This window comes from Chelonoidis abingdonii, chromosome 25, assembly GCF_003597395.2.
Source record: "Chelonoidis abingdonii isolate Lonesome George chromosome 25, CheloAbing_2.0, whole genome shotgun sequence".
In the NCBI taxonomy this organism is placed as follows: domain Eukaryota; kingdom Metazoa; phylum Chordata; order Testudines; family Testudinidae; genus Chelonoidis; species Chelonoidis abingdonii.
This window is the reverse complement of record NC_133793.1, coordinates 10,216,262-10,231,946: the sequence shown is the minus strand read 5'-3', so window position 1 is coordinate 10,231,946 and position 15,685 is coordinate 10,216,262. Positions and strand designations below refer to the sequence as shown.

The 15,685-nt window shown below is 45.9% G+C and overlaps 1 protein-coding gene across 3 annotated transcripts; it reads right to left on the bottom strand.

Annotated features, from left to right (window-relative positions):
* Positions 1-1,956: 1,956 nt before the first annotated feature.
* On the bottom strand, positions 1,957-15,519 carry PIGV (phosphatidylinositol glycan anchor biosynthesis class V). Of its 3 annotated transcripts, none has more exons than XM_032802952.2 (4): positions 10,613-15,519; positions 10,371-10,531; positions 6,704-7,876; positions 1,957-4,292 (listed from the first exon to the last, which is right to left on the bottom strand). In XM_032802952.2, exons 2-4 carry the CDS (start codon positions 10,458-10,460, stop codon positions 3,981-3,983), a joined length of 1,575 nt encoding a protein of 524 aa, XP_032658843.1. In that variant the 5' UTR covers positions 10,461-10,531; positions 10,613-15,519; the 3' UTR covers positions 1,957-3,980. The 3 variants fall into 3 exon arrangements, with proteins under 3 accessions (XP_032658843.1, XP_032658841.1, XP_074917054.1); XM_032802950.2 differs by having other exon boundaries at positions 11,991-15,519; XM_075060953.1 differs by having other exon boundaries at positions 14,623-15,519.
* Positions 15,520-15,685: the final 166 nt, after the last annotated feature.

Below are 15,685 nucleotides of genomic sequence, written 5' to 3'. Positions count from 1 at the left end.
AACTTCACAACTGTCTCAGCCACAACACCTCCCACATGGCTAGAAGCCTCCCCTGCAGTCCCCAGAGACCCCTCCCCCTTTTCTTTTAAACCCATAACATTCTTATAAACCAGATTTCCCCAAATTCCACTCACTCCTAATCCCCAACCCTCAAAATCCCATATCCCACAGCTCTTCATAACTCCTGCCCCCCCAAACACTCATTCCTAATCCTGCAATGGCTACGCAGTACCCTTCACCCCACCATCCTTTATGTAACCCATCACAGCACCCCATAGCCCACTCACCCTCTACTCCCATAACCACCACCACAGTATAACATTCCTTGTGGCCAGCCACTGGACCATCAACTTGCAGCCCTATTCAAACCATAACACCATTATAATACAAACCTATTCACTCAGCTCAATCCCATTGTAACAACTCTCACAGTACAGCCCTAGTTCCCACCATCACCACCACTAGTGTGTGTCCCCTCTTCTAATTAGGCTGTAACAGCCACTTGGGAGATGGTCACAATTTCAAGCCAGTTGTAGTTCACCTCCCACTAGACACCTTCCCCTTATAGACCCAGCATAACTGTAGCTCCCGCAAATAATCACAGACCTAAACAAGCAAACAGTAACAAGTCAAATTGTTTTATTTTATTTTCTAAATGTTTGCTGTGATTAGTGCTTGGTGAGCTGACAAGCCTGGAAACTGAAGGCCTCTGTTTATCCACAGGATAGGTTAAATTTCCCTAACCCACACCATGTTTCATCTCTCTGATGGAGGGACCACCCACAGGCAAACAAGGAGAGTTCAGTCTGCCTGGCTCACTCAATCCTTCGGCTCTCTGGGTGAGAGGCGGGATACTTCTACCGCTTGGAATCAGACTGAGATCACACTTATTTCATATATAAGTCTCAAAACACCCTCAAGACTGTAACCATTTTTGATCACTACTGACCTGGTCCAAACTTCGAATAGTGTCCTGGCTTTCATGAAAATAGATAAAAGAAATTAAGGACAGAACATGTCCTGGTACCTAGATAATCAAATGATGAAGAGCATGGATATAGGGAATAATGCAGCAGCAGAAACAGAAATGGACTGGAGGTGCATCGGGATAGAGCCTTCTCTACAGCCATAAGGTACATAAGGCAGCAAGGGCAACATAGGCTGAATCATCAACTCCCTGCCGGGCAGTTTGAGTCACATCCCTACTATTGTCGTGGTTGCTGTTTCTGTCAGTTTCTCTTTGATGCTTTTACCATCTATTGTGTGATGTTTTTACCATCTATTGTGGAAGTGGGTAGGTAAAGGGCACAGCCCACTGTGACATTAATGAACTGATGGTTAAATTATTTGGCCCCAAAGTTTCATCCAGAATCAGCAGAATTGGATAGTGTGGAAATAAGCACAGAATTTGGCCTCTTACATTTAAAATTTCACAACTGTGTATGGTCAGGATTCAAGCTCCATTCAGTTCTCTAGAAACTTTGGGAAATGAGTGACAAAGACCTGGATCACACATTAGTCAGGGGAGAAACATGTTCAAGAGATCTCCCACACTCAGGAAACAAGTTCCATTGGCCTGAGTCTGGGTGGTGCAATAAGGAGCCTCTTCCGCCTTCACAGCAATAACCAGGGTCAGCAAAGCCTGAAGCAACAGCAGCTGGAGTCCAGGAAGTGTCAACCCATACAAGCAATTACTGAAATGGCATCAGTATGGTAAGACACTGCTGCTGTGTGTAGGCATGAAGCAGCCTCCTGGGTGTTGGCTGGCAGTCGAGGCCTCATGTTCAGGCTCAGGTTCCTGTAGTTTTATGAATGTCTGTAGCCGTGTCCCCACTAAAGAGTGCTACTACTCTGTGTGTGTTGAACGACCTCTTGTGTCTCAGAGACTGAAATGTGTTCAGTTTATGAGTTGTTTTTGATAACCAGATACTAAAATTGCAACAAGTATATCTTTATTCATTGTTTTATTTGGAATTTTAAGTTTAATCTTTATTCTTATTTACCAATGCAAAGTCTGACTAAAACGTCAGCAGAATTTTCATGTAGGGAAGGCAAAACTTTTTAACACTGAAGACACACTTGCCTTCTACAGCTCAAAAATATGGACTCAATTCCACAAGCAGATCTTTGCAGACAGATCTCTGCAAAATTCAATTGATTTCAGCGGCAGCATGCAGGATGCCGTGGCTGCTTTGGAAAAACTCACTACAGCCTCTTCCAGTTAGCTGGAGAGTTTCAGGGTATGTTTGTTTTTAAAGTCTCATTATCAGCTATGTTTGCCTCATTAGCCTACTGCTGTGTGGGATGTTAGGTATGTTCCAGAATGCAGGTAAGTCTGTCCCTTCTGGAATTGAAGGGGTGACAACTGCCACCACCTCAGAGAAATCTTCCAAATTAATTTGCTGTTATGACCTGCTGCAAGCAGGATTTAAACCAAGGTGTCCAGCTACAAACCGCTACTGTCAAAGGAGGAGAGAGAGAGAGAGAGAGTGTGTGTGTGTGTGTATGTAGTATACTTACATACTGTAGAACCAGACGTCTCAGGGGACACCCAGAGTATGTCTACATGGCAAGCAGAAACCAGCAGCAGAGCCTGGGTCTACAGAATTGGGCTCAGAGAGCTCATGCTGCAGTGTTAAAGTAGCTGTAAGGCTCAGGTGGGAGCTTGGGCTCTGAAGTTATTTTGAGCACTGCAGCATGAGCCCTGAGTCTGTAGACCCAAGCTCTGACTGAGGGTATGTCTTTACTACAAAATTAGGTCGGCTTTACAGACTTACTGCCACGACATTCTGCTTGCTGTGTAGATGTATCTCCAAAACCTTCATCTAATCAGAAGCTTGGATAGCTGGAGACTACCACATTTACAATTAGCTTATTCTGTTTTAAACTAAAAACAGTATATGCTTTACCCTTCTTTAGTGCCTTCTATAAAAGATCTTCACACAGTCATTAAACAAACTTCACAGTCATTTAGTGAGAGTGGGAAGTTGCACTGTCTCCATTTTAAGAGAGAGTAGAATCAGGGCATGAAGAGCAAGCGACTTTCTCCACAGTAAGTTAACAGCAGAACTGGAAACAGGATTCAGACCTGAGTCCCTCTGCCCTGCTGTAACCAGAGGGCAACTCTCCCCTATTTAATGAAGTAAACAGGAATGTTTATTTCCTTCCCTCGATGTCCAACTTCCCCACAGTACTCTCCAAGCTGTAGGCCCTATCACACAGACTCTCCTACCCACCCCAGGCAGTTCTCAAATTTCCCAAAGCTAGAGATGCCTTTTTATTGGGGGCGGGGGGGGGGGAAGCAACTCTCATAAAGTCCACAAACTTTACTGACAACATTCAAACACTCTGATACACCCTTGTGAATTTCCACATGCCCTAGCTTGAGAACCTCTAACAACTTTCCCTAGGGACCTCTCTAGCCAGCTCCTTTGTGACTCCACCTGTTCTCTATGATGCAGAAAGGGCTATGATCCGCAGGTGCTCCTACAGAAAGAGAAGCACACTAGGAAAGCTTCTCACTGCAAGCTAGAGGATGCTTCCTTGAGTTTCTCCACCACCTCAGAACCCCAATTTGTATTCTGCAGATAGACATGTCAACTACAACCTAACCTATAACCTTAAACAGGCCTATAACTCATTTCACTGGACAATTATTAATTATGGTAAAGCGCTTCACAGAAGACATAAGAATAAAAAGACAACTGCCACCCCAAAGAGTTTACAGATTAGATTTCAGCCATCATATGACCAGTAATGGTGAAAAATTGTAGGGGGGAGAATGGAATGAGGAAGGATGAGGTTTACAGCAATAAGAGCACAGAGTCATGTGCACATATTGGAGGCTCTATATGTCGTTGGAAATAAAAACAAAGACAGTAGCATCAATTCACTTCTGTCAGGTTTAAAAAAGAGTTTCAATTCTGAGCAGTGATTCTGTTCCCATTAGTAGGTCCATCACAAACACATGTTCTCAAACTCTATGTCCAAGGCAGGAAGTTGCAGTGTAGGATCAGCCCCAGCAGCCAGTAAGACAGGAAATATCCCAGAATGCATTTGGTGAGAGGGGAACTTATTCTCCAGTTCAGCAGTAATTTCACGATGGGGTTTTCAGAAATCCCTTTTCTGAACGCTCCAGGAAAAGAGCTGCCTACACTGGGCTTCTCGGAGAGGGATGCTGCAGTCTGGATAGCAGCTCCTTCTTTCCACAGCAAAGGTTCATAGTCCTGGAGCAGATGAGCAGAGAACCAGTACAAGACTGGTGTAGATGAGCCTAGGAACCTGGTTACAACCTGAAAACAACAAGGGGTGGGAGGAAAGCACATTAAATATGTGCCAGTGACTAAGTGACCCTGATTCTGAGGAATGAAAGGTGCAATCTATCTGCCTCAGACAAATTGGAGTGAAATACAGCCCCACTTTATGGTGCTAGAATTTATTATTATAAAATAATATGAAATAAAAGCCTCTCAGCTCAGGGTTATGTTTATAACTATGTTGTGAAAGCAGGCAAGTAACCTCCACGTTACAGAAAAACACAGAAACAGTTTACTTGCCACAGCTCTGCAGAAATCTCTCCTAAAACCCCTACAGGGCCCTATTCCTCAGCAGAGCTACAGCGAAGACTTGAATCTTGCTATCTTCCACAAGGAAAATGACAGAGCCAAACCCTAAATAAGAAGATGACTATTTTACATTTATGAAGAGCCTTACACCTCAAAGGATCCCAAAGCACTTTACAAATGCTATGCATGCAGCATTACTAAAATGCAACCATCTCTGCAGATGACAGCAACAGCTAGCTGGTACACAGCACTCTGGAGAACAGTGTGGAGAGGGGAAACAATGGCCTAAAACAACTCCCTTTGCTCTTCTGGAAAGAAGTTAGTGCAATATATTACCTCACCCACTCGCTAATATCCCGGCACCAACATGGCTACAACTACACAGCAAACAACTTCTTGAAAGTGACAAGAAACGCCCCCCCACCCCATATATTAAATTGAATGGCAGCAGTTTGTCTCCTGTGAAGAATAAAGGACTGAGTTAATCTTGTGGTTCCATGGCATCCTCTCTAGCATGTATGTCAGGGGTGGGCAAACTACAGCCCAAGGGCTGCATCCAACCTTTCAGACGTTTTAATCCGGCCCTCGAGCTCCCGCCGGGTAGCAGGGTCCAGAGCTTGCCCTGCTCCAGGGCTCCAGACAGGGAGCAGGGTCGGGTGCTTACCCCGCTCTGCCCATGCCATGGCTTCACGCAGCTCCCGGAAGCATGTTCCTCCTCCGGCTCCTACACATAGGGGCAACCAGGGGGCTCTGCACACTGACCCTGCCCCAAGCGCCGCCTCCACAGCTCCCATTAGCTGGGAACTGAGGCCAATGGGGCTGCGGACAGGGCAGCACGCAGAACTGCCTGGCCATGCCTCCGTATAGGAGATGGAGAAGGGACATGCTGCTGCTTCCAGGAGCTGCTTCAGGTAAGCACCACCTGGAGCCTGCACCTCTGACCCCTTCCCGCACCCTGACCCACTCCTACCATCCGAACCTCTCAGTCCCAGCCTGGAGCACCCTCCTGCACCCCTAACCCCTCATACCCAGCCCCACCCCAGAGCCCCCACTCCAGAGCCCTCACACACACACCCCCACCCCAATCCCCTGCCTCAGCCTGGACCCCCCTCCCACACACTGAACTCCTCATTTCTGGCCCCATGCCAGAGCCCACACCCCCAACCGGAGCCCTCACACAATCCTGCACCCCAACCCCCAATTTTGTGTGCATTCATGGCTTGTCAAACAATTTCCATATCCAGATGCAGCCCTCGGGCCAAAAAGTTTGCCCAACCCTGATATATGTCCTGTAACCCTCCAAAACCCTGAAGGCTCTAGAGTAATTGGAGGGACAGACTACTAGCACATAGGAGGAATCCAGAGACATTCTCCACTAATCCCTGCCTGCTGAACACATGCAAACACTGACACCCATAGATCTGCTGGGGACCTGGCAGAACAATGTCAGAGACTGGAGAGGTTACTTAACAGGATTTCAAGTGAGAGGGGACAGACTCCAGAAGGAGTCGTCCTGCTCATACATTGGGAGGCAGGGGAAAAAAGAGAGACTCCTCCACCTGAATTTTTTTTAATGCTTCATGACCTGCATCTGGGGGTTCTGGAATCCCCAACTTTCTACTGCCACTAGCCACGTTTTAAGTAGTCTTGAAACACTTCCAGCGACTGGTACAAGGTTACAGAGCTTTTCACCTTCAGGTCACCAGTAAAAGTCCAGCCCAACGTGGTCATGACCCAAGGTCTTTACCCCTTGACAGCTGACTAGCAGCACTTTGCTGTCCCGGTTATAAGCATGTTAAAAATACCATCTATTAGATAAGTGGCCAAAGTGAAACGAGCCGGTAGTTCCTACTGGACAAGTGTCCCCATCACACCTGACACCTAATGGGCCTCCTTTTGGGTAGTCTTAATGAAAGAAAAGGAACTAAATGGCCAGGGAAACTGAAGAATCATCCCTGACCTGGAAGTGGTTCCTACAGAGCAGGATGAGATGTGCTAAGAGAAGATTCTTGCACTGCCCCTGTCCTTGTGCTGTGGTTAGACAATTTCCATCTCCATGGCTGTCAATCTACCACCTCACCCCCAGCATTAAATTCCTTTAAAGACACCACTGCCATATGCTGCTTCAAATGTCTCACCTGCACATGCATGCAGAGGATTCCGAAGGCCAGAAGAGCCATGGCATGGACCATGTAAACGAAGACACTGGAGCAGCAAAATCCATCCATGGGCTTATCAGAGTCCTCTCCTTTCCTTGCTTCCTTCTTTCTTCTCACTAGGCCAAGCATTAAGCAGTACTGGGGATTTGCAGTGAGGTAGAACCAGGTGGCCCAAGAGCCCAGCACAGTAACCGGCACAGCTAGCAGGAAGTTGGGCACCTGTTTAAGCTCAAAGTACCTTAGAAAGCCCACATTCCAGTAAACATCTTGAATGTAAGAATAGACCACAGGGAGCCCCTGGGAGCACCACGCAGGTTTTATCTCATTCATGGCCGCTAGACGATACCCCTTATCCACAGCCAGCTGCAATAGCGGCCTGGGAACTCCATGTTCAGAGCTGGCATCAGGACTGCAGAATCTCAAGTAGGCATAGGACTGAAACAAAGCAAAAGGGAAAAAGACCCCAGCAGACATCAGAACCACTGAAGCTGCAAAGCGGAGGAGTCGTCTCCAGACCTGAGGCAGCTTCATTACAGTCCAGGCACCTGCCTGGAGTTGGAGGGCAAGGTCTTTACTCTGGGAATAGATGAGGAAGCCAGTGTTGATCACCCCGTTGGAGCGCACAGCAGCAGCAAGGGAGAAGAGCAGTCCGCTGGTCCAGCTCTGCCCTTTCTCCAGCTGCAGCATGGCACTGAACACCAGGAAAGCAAACATGCTTTCTGAGTAAGCGGCTGTCATGAACACATTGGCGGGGGTGAGGCAGAAGAGGACAGCAGAGATAAAGGCCATCCTGCGACACCGTAGCACCACGCACCCCAGCTCATAGAGGACAGCAGCTGCCAGGACTGAGAGGAGAGCATTTAAAAGCACCGCTGACAAGAGCAGGCGGCTCCGTAAACACAGCAGCCCTTGCAGGGGCCACAGTGTGACTTCTGCCACGGCTCGCACACTGAGGGGGTACACTGGGAAGAAGGCGAAGTTGTGCTCATACAGGTACCCATGCTCAGCTATGAACAGGAAGTGCTCTGCATCCCAGTGTGACAAGCCCCCCAAGAGCCATTCTGACAACCAGTCACAAAGGCTGGGTTCTGACAGGCGGGGAGGAGAGAAGGCATCCGCTGCATGATCCGGGATCAAGAAGTTAAACAGGGCCTGGAAGAGAGAGGGAGAGAACTAAAATTAACCAAGCATCCTATTGCGACTTCCCGCACTGAAGACAGTCAAATGGAGTCCCAAGTAGGAGGAGGACTCCAGGGATTCCAAGTGTTAACTCCAAGAAGAAAGCATAAGTAGAAGCCAAGAAATGCAGGCTAAGGGTATGTTTACACTGCAAAGAAACCTGTTAGCAGCTCAAGTTCAATGCCAGGCTCCCCATGGGTTTCAGCTCGAGATGGTAATCTGAGCTGACATGTCTTCGCTGCTCTTTTAGCCCAAGTTAGTGAATGTTGGTTAGCTATCCTGATTTAAAATACACTTTTTTTTTTTTTTAGCAGTGTAGCATACCTTGAGTATCAGGAAAAGGTTCGAGATGGTAAGACCTATTAGACTACAACATATTTGGGTTTTCAAGAGAGACTCACTTGTAACATTCAAATCCAGACCAGACAATGCTCTGCAAAATATGCAGGGAAAAATCCAAATCCTGCATTAACCTCTGTGGTGCAGGAGGTGGGAAATGGAGATGAATCAGCAGATCTTTTCTTTCTGTAATGGCTGTGATTCTGTAGCTAGCTATGAAGCGCAGTTTACTCATTTCTGCTCCAGAACAGCTCTAACGCTGTATGTACTAGTGAATGTACTATGATAGCAACTTCCATCTAAACCTCTCAAACTGCTTTACAATGACATGCATCTGACGAAGTGGGTATTCACTCATGCTACAATATGTCTGTTAGTCTATATGGTGCCACAGGACTCTTTGTTGCTTTTACAGATCCAGACTAACAGGGCTACCCCTCTGATATTTTACAACGATTGTTTCGAAACCTCCCCGCCACTGGTGAGATAGACATTTTGACCCCCACTTTATATATGGGGAAACCGAGGCACGCGGGACGTCATACTTATGTCACACAGCACGTTAATGCAGTGCCCAGGCCCCTTTTCCAGCCACTAGATCACACTCCCATTGTCTCTGCTGCTTAGCTTAGCATGCTGCTGTTGGAACTGACACAAAGGAGTCCCCTGACCTTCATATTAGAAAGGTGAATGTGACTCCCAACAAACTCCCTTTGTGAGTCTGCGGCATGCACCATGTTTTAACAGATGAGAGAAAAACAGAAAGCTCAAGAGGCTATGGTCTAAATTTTAAAGCACAGTAATACCCAGCCAGATGAAAGTCATGCATCTGACTGAGCAGTCCTGTAGCTTCAAACGAGGAATTAGGGATGTCCCTTGTACAATTATGTCAGTGTTGGCACTGACAGGGGAAGGAGAACAGAAAAAAAAGGGGGGGGCTGCATTTAAACTGTAATTAAAAAAATAAATGTTGATGCTTTACAGAGAAACCTACATTACTAGGAAACTGGCTGGCTTGAGAGACCTTTTCATCTCATGTGGAGCCTTTCATCTCTCAGATGATTGTTCAAATCCAAACCAACCCAGTAGAGACCAAAAGTTGTTACTATCTGTTGGCTGTTTGGTGGTGCTAAATCTCTTTCACAGTTAGACTGGTTTCACTTCACAAAAGCCAAAACTGCTGGGTTCCTTGTTGACAGTCTCAGCAGACACACTAAGGAATGAATGGGCCATGAGTAGGGCCCTATCAAATTCACGGTCATGAAAAATGCATCATGGACCATGAAATCTGGTCCCCCTCCCCCCCCCCGGTCTTTTGTGTACTTTTATCCTATACTATACAAATTTCACAGGGGAGACCAGCGTTTCTCAAACTGGGGGGTCCCAAACCAAAAGAGGGTCATGTGTTTTCTTTTTTTGCAAGGTTACTGTAGTGGAGTCACAGTATTGCCACTCTTACTTCTGCACTGCCTTCAGAGCTGGGTGGCTGGAGAGCGGCAGCTGCTGGCCAGGTGCCCAGCTCTGAAGGCAGTGCCCTGCAAGCAGCAGAAATGCAGAAGTAAGGGTGGCAATACTATACCATGCCATCCTTACTTCTGCACTGCTGCCTTCACAGTTAGGTCAGGACCCCATCAGTTACAACCCCATGAAATTTCAGATTTAAATATCTGAAATCATGAAATTTATAATTTTTAAAATCCTATCACTATGAAATTGACCAAAATGGACCATAAATTTGATAGGGCCCTACCCATGAGCACTGAGATGTCCTCATGTCTAGAGATAGTGCCTCTAGGCTTGAGACTTGGGAATTGTTTGCGTGGGAAGATTGATGTACCTGTTTTGTGGATAAACAGGGGACTTCAGTCTACAGAAGTGTCAATACAGCCCCTTGCAACTGCAGTGAATTCACACAACATTTTTAATTTAAAAGTAAATTAACCCTGTCAAACTTCTTTTTGACAGCTAGATGACTTCCCAGATGCCGCTTGTAGGCCTCTGCATGAGAAGTCCAATTACAATCAGGAAGATCGTGATAGCTCACAATACATCCTGCAGTACTGAATAGGTAACTCTGAAGTAGTATATCACATTTAGTACAATGTCTTGTGTTCATTGGGAGACTTGCCTGGAGCACAAGTGTCAGGGCTCTGCAATACACTGCAAACCGGATGACCTCTCGAACATAGGGGTCTCTTCTATTCATCAGCTTCATCATGACTTTGGAAGTTGCCTCAGTGGGTCACTGCTGCTTTCGGCAGGGAAAATTCTCTCTCTGGCTTTTGAAACCTGAATTAAACACAGAGCTCAGGGACACAAAGAGGTATTGCAGGATTCAGCTATGTTTGTAAGTTACAGATCTTTACTTACTGGCCAACAGTACTTCCTTCCTAAACCTCAGGCTGTAAACTTGAAGAATGTTCCTTCTGGAAGAGACCATGGTTCAGGGGACACCGTAGAAGGGGAGTGGGTAAACTATGGCCCATGGGCCACATCCAGCTCACCAGCTGATTTAGTCTAGCTCTCAAGCTCCTGCTGGGGAGCAGGGTCTGGGGCTTGCCCTACTCCTACACTCCAGCCAGGGAGTAGGATACACTCCGCGGGCACGTGCTATGACTTCCGGAAACAGTGGCATGTCTCCCCTCCAGCTCCTACATTTAGGGGCAGCCAGGGTACTCCGCACGCCACTGTCACCCCAAACGCCGCCCCCACAGCTCCCATTGGCCATCTTGTATTTGTTCTGGAGAAGCAGAAAACTTCAGTCTTTAGGGCTATGAAACCAATCCCTCCAACATCATTGAATTCACTGACCGTTGCAAGGTAAGGGCTAGCATCCCTTCTCAGTGTCTCACACCTACCACTTAAGCCCTCCACAGAACAAAGAAATCATTTGTCCTGACCTATTTACAGAGCTCTGTTCTCTCACTGCTCTTCTAATGCTCTGGACGAGGTTCCTGCTCACTAGAGTGAGGGCACCTGCTTGACTCAGGCAAATGACATATGCTAAGGGGACTCTTATCTCCCCATACCTTAACTAGGGGATTTAAGCCAGTTTAACATACACCTTAGTATTCCGGGCTGACATTTCCAGAGCAGATATGACAGGGGTGGGCAAACTATGGCCTGGGGGACGCATCCAGCCCTTCAGACGTTTTAATCCGGCCCTCAACCTCCCGTCGGGGAGCAGGGTCCAGGGTTTGTCCCACTCCGGTGCTCCAGCCAGGGAATGGGGTCAGGGGTTGGCCCCGCTCCACACAGCTCCTGGAAACAGCAGCATGTCCCTCCTCCAGCTCCTACATGTAGGGGCAGCCAGGGGGCTCTGCATGTTGCCCCCACAGCTCCCATTGGCCAGGAACCATGGCCAATGGGAGCTGCAGGGGCGGCGCTTGCAGATGGGGCAATGCGCAGAGCTGCTTGGCCATGCCTCTGTGTAGGAGCCAGAAGGGGGACATGCCACTGCTTCCGGGAGCTGCTCTAACCCCCTGCCCTAGCCCTGATCCCTCACCTGTCCTCCAAACTCCCCTCAGTCCCAGCCTGGAGCCCCCTCCTGTACCCCAAACCCCCTGCTCAGAGCCCCCTCCTGCACCCTAAACTCCTCATTTCTGGCCCCACCCGAGCCAGCACCCTCTCCCACGCCCCAACCCAATTTCATGAGCATTCATGGCCCATCATACAATTTCCATACCCAGATGTGGCCCTCGAGCCACAAAGTCTGCCCACTCCTGAGATATGATCAGAAGAGACTTACGGCCATGGAAGGCAGCTAAGCAATCCAGATCTGCTATGCTGTTCTCTAGGGAGCTTTAGGATAACATGAGTCTTTCCTCGGCCCTCATAGCCCTTACTGCCTTCTTGCTTTGAGAAATGGTAGGTGCTAGGTTGCCTGTAGGTTCACACTCTGCTCTCCACTCAGTAATTTTGCTGATTCAGCTTTCTATAATACACACAAAGAGTTCAAAGCACTTCACATACTTTCAGAAATTAGGTCTCAAAACACCTTGTCAGATAAAGAAGTGGCATTATCTTCATTTCACAGATGGGCAGAACGGAGAAAGAGGTAAAGTGACTCGCTCAAGGACATAGAGCAGGCCAGTGGCCAAACCAAGAATAAGAACCTAAATATGCTGAGTCTGAGTTCTCGGCTGTAACCATTAGCCCATGCTTCCTGTTTTCTCACGCACAAAACTTTTGGTTTTGCTCATATGCCTTTGTCCCTCCCAAATATTTACAGCAGCAGACAAATAAAGTAATAAACACGGGGAATATAATACCAAATCATGAAGTTATAATTTATTATGGAGGGGGATTTCAGCCTAGCTATACATTCTATTAAAGCACATTCACAGCTGTAAATCCTATTAAAGAACATAAGATATTTTTTGCCCCTAATGTTTATCACCACTTTGGATATTTAAAAAGTCCTAAAATGAATTTGCCAAGAAGGTTCAAATAAATCCATAAGAAAAGGCTGTTTCTGGCAGCACACAGCACACCTTCTATTAGAAGGCAGCAAAGCCTAGAAAAAGCTGCAATCCACAACCACCATATTGACAGAGAACACAGTGCTGCGTGAGTTTGGATGTCTTTACACAAAAAGCACCACCAAGTGTTGCTCACAGGACCACAAGAACACCAGGATGGATAGAAAAGGGACACAAGGGGCAAAGGTGGGTCAAAAAAAAAAAATCTTCATAGAAAAAAAGTCAAATCTTATGCAAAATTAAAGATGAATTTCAATCAGTGTTCAGTATTTCTAACCAGTTTCTTGGTTTTGTACAGGAAGTCCCTTTGCCTCACCCCATTATGCTATCAGTAAGGGTATGAACCTCAAACAGATGTTAGATAAATCATCAGGTAAATTAAAACAAATTATGAAAGGTCTATAAAATATGTAGTGATGACTGTCCACCACCAAGGGGCAGTACACTCTTACAACATTGGCACTTCCTCCCTCCATATACTATGGCAATTAAATTTTGGTTAGGTTATAAGATTCCTAATATGAAATCCATTTCAGTGTACATATTGGAAACACTTTTAACACAATGATTTAGGGATCTCTCAGTATTTTTACAATCTTCCTTCAGATTAAAGGGGCTCTTGAATTAAAAATGTATTTACAAGAATGTGCTTCTCACCGACATCAAAGATGAGTAAAACAATAGTAGAAATCCAATTTACTTTTCACCATTTATACTGCTTACTGTTTGCATTTACAATAGCTTGGATAATAGAGAGCCTAGTCATTTTCACATTTGTTTCTAGTCAGCTTCAGTTTCTGGTCCTCAGGCACAAGACTAAAATGTTTGGTTTTAGCCACTGTACAATTTATTTATTTAAAAAACATTTTCCATTCAAATACTTTTTAAAAAAGGGAACATTTCTATTGATCATAGTTTTTCTAAAAGCTTATTTGTGCAAAATTTATGCACTGGGTCAAAAATTAACATAGTGCTGTCCCTGTATAATTAATCTGAAAGAACTGGACCACACCCAGAGTTGATTTAAAGGGTACAAATTCACTGAAGTCAAGAGAGTTGCACCTGCTTACAGAAGGTCTGAAAATGGTCCAATTAATCTTGCACACGATGGTATACTCTGATTATTTTACCCTTTTCTAACAGCACATTTTGAAGTTTGTCTGGAAATACTACAGTACCTAACCACAATAAGAGAATTTAGACTCAAAAAAATCACTTCACAAGACTCACTTGTATCAAACCAAGTAACATTTTTTTTTTTTGTTGGTGGACTCAAACTCATTGCTTTGCTGCTTCTTTCAGATGGCTAAAACTGACAAAGCCTGCAGCTGGCATTTAAATTAAAATGATAAAAATGAAACAAAATTATTCCTCCTCACTTTGGAGATAAGTCAGTCCTGCAATTTGCAAAGACTCCAGCAGAGGTTAGATCACTGTGGAAGCCTGAATAGGAACATTTTTCAAGGTTGGAAGACAATTACTTAAATAGCTTGTGTGTTTATTAATGGATTAATATTAAACACCATAGACACAAAAGGCCCTCAACCCCAAAACAGGTCACTTCAAGTGTTTCCATTAAATACATTCACTTCTGTTACAAGATTTCCTAGTAGGGCTGTAGACTAGAGAATGCTTCAGTATCTCATGATTTACTCCCAGGTCTCAGATGAAGTGTTTGGGCAGGGAGAGTTCATCTTTTCACTTACTTTTTTTTTTTTTTAATTAACTGACCCCTTTTAAAAGGATCAATTTGAATGTTGCCAACCCCAAGAATAATAATAATAAAAAAAAATCATGACACACAACCCCAGCCCTTCCAAAATTAGTTTTGTTTAAATGTCAGAAGATTTTTTTTTTAAAGTTAATCTCAGGGTCTGAGTCTAACTTCTGAACTCTTACTGGAAAGCCCCTAGCACTCATGTGTGCGAGTTTCCAGATGACCTTCAACCTGAGATGAACTCCTATTGCACACGTGTCACTTTCATTGTCAGGTCTCCCTGCAGCTACAGAACACTCTGGGCATCCTCTCCTTCTAGGACTGAGAAGGTGGGGGAATCAGGGAACTGGTTTCCATTTAATTCACTCTATATAATTCACAGGTTGTCAAAGAACTGAAAAGAGACAAAAAACAGCAAAGCATTTTTGTGCTTGAATTTTTAGCACATTAACTGACAAGACTGTAAATGTTGTACAAATATTTGCTGCAAGTAGTATTTAGGCGGCAGCCTAGGGTTAAACACAAACATTTTCGTGCTGTGTCCACTAGAATTTACAGTCATGTTAGTTAAGATAACTAAAAATCCATGCGGGGCCATACTCTCAGAGGTGGCTACAGAACATGAAGTACTTCATATCCTGGAGGAAAAGGGTAGGACATTCCAAAAAGTGGAGTTGTAGTTGCTTTCAGGCCTCAGACCAGCCTTATCCCTTTTCTCCCCTCCCCCACAGACCCCACACTAAGTTTTATGGGAGCTGCTTTTCCATGTGTCCAGGCCCACTCATTTGGAAGGAGAATAATTTTAAAACAGATTGTGAAGTGTCCCACCTTGCAGACACATTCCTATTACCAAGGGATAGGGCAATGTGTCTTCTCCCAGAGTTGGGGGGCACGAAGCTCCCTCATTCAAAATGTCCCAGGGTAGGAAAGTCCCTACAGGGCTCTTTCCTCTCCCACACAAACCCAGTGCTGGAAATGCAGGGGGAGAACAAGGTCTGGAGACAGGGAGGAATTAAGAAGTCTCTAACGAAGGGGAAGGAGTTGGTATAGGGGGACACAGGGAAAGCAGCAAACTGTGGGGATAGGGTTGGGGGCTCTGGGTGGGTAGGGGCCATGCAGCAAGTCTCTCTGGGGCCGGGGCAGGGGGCCATGGCGTGAGTCTCTCTGGGGCAGGGGTTGGGAGCTCTGGATGGGAAGGGGACCATAGGGCAGGGGTTGGAGGCTCTGGGGGGGCAGGGCTATGGG

What these genes read in the sequence shown, in the direction of transcription:
- PIGV (XM_032802952.2), bottom strand. Translation starts at nt 10,460, where the DNA reads ATGATGAAGCTGATGAATAGAAGAGACCCCTATGTTCGAGAGGTCATC. An exon ending in CCCTGACACTTGTGCTCCAG is followed by an intron (nt 7,877 to 10,370) that starts GCAAGTCTCCCA and finishes TCTCTCTTCCAG; the next exon opens with GCCCTGTTTAACTTCTTGAT. An exon ending in TCCTCTGCATGCATGTGCAG is followed by an intron (nt 4,293 to 6,703) that starts GTGAGACATTTG and finishes TGTTGTTTTCAG; the next exon opens with GTTGTAACCAGGTTCCTAGG.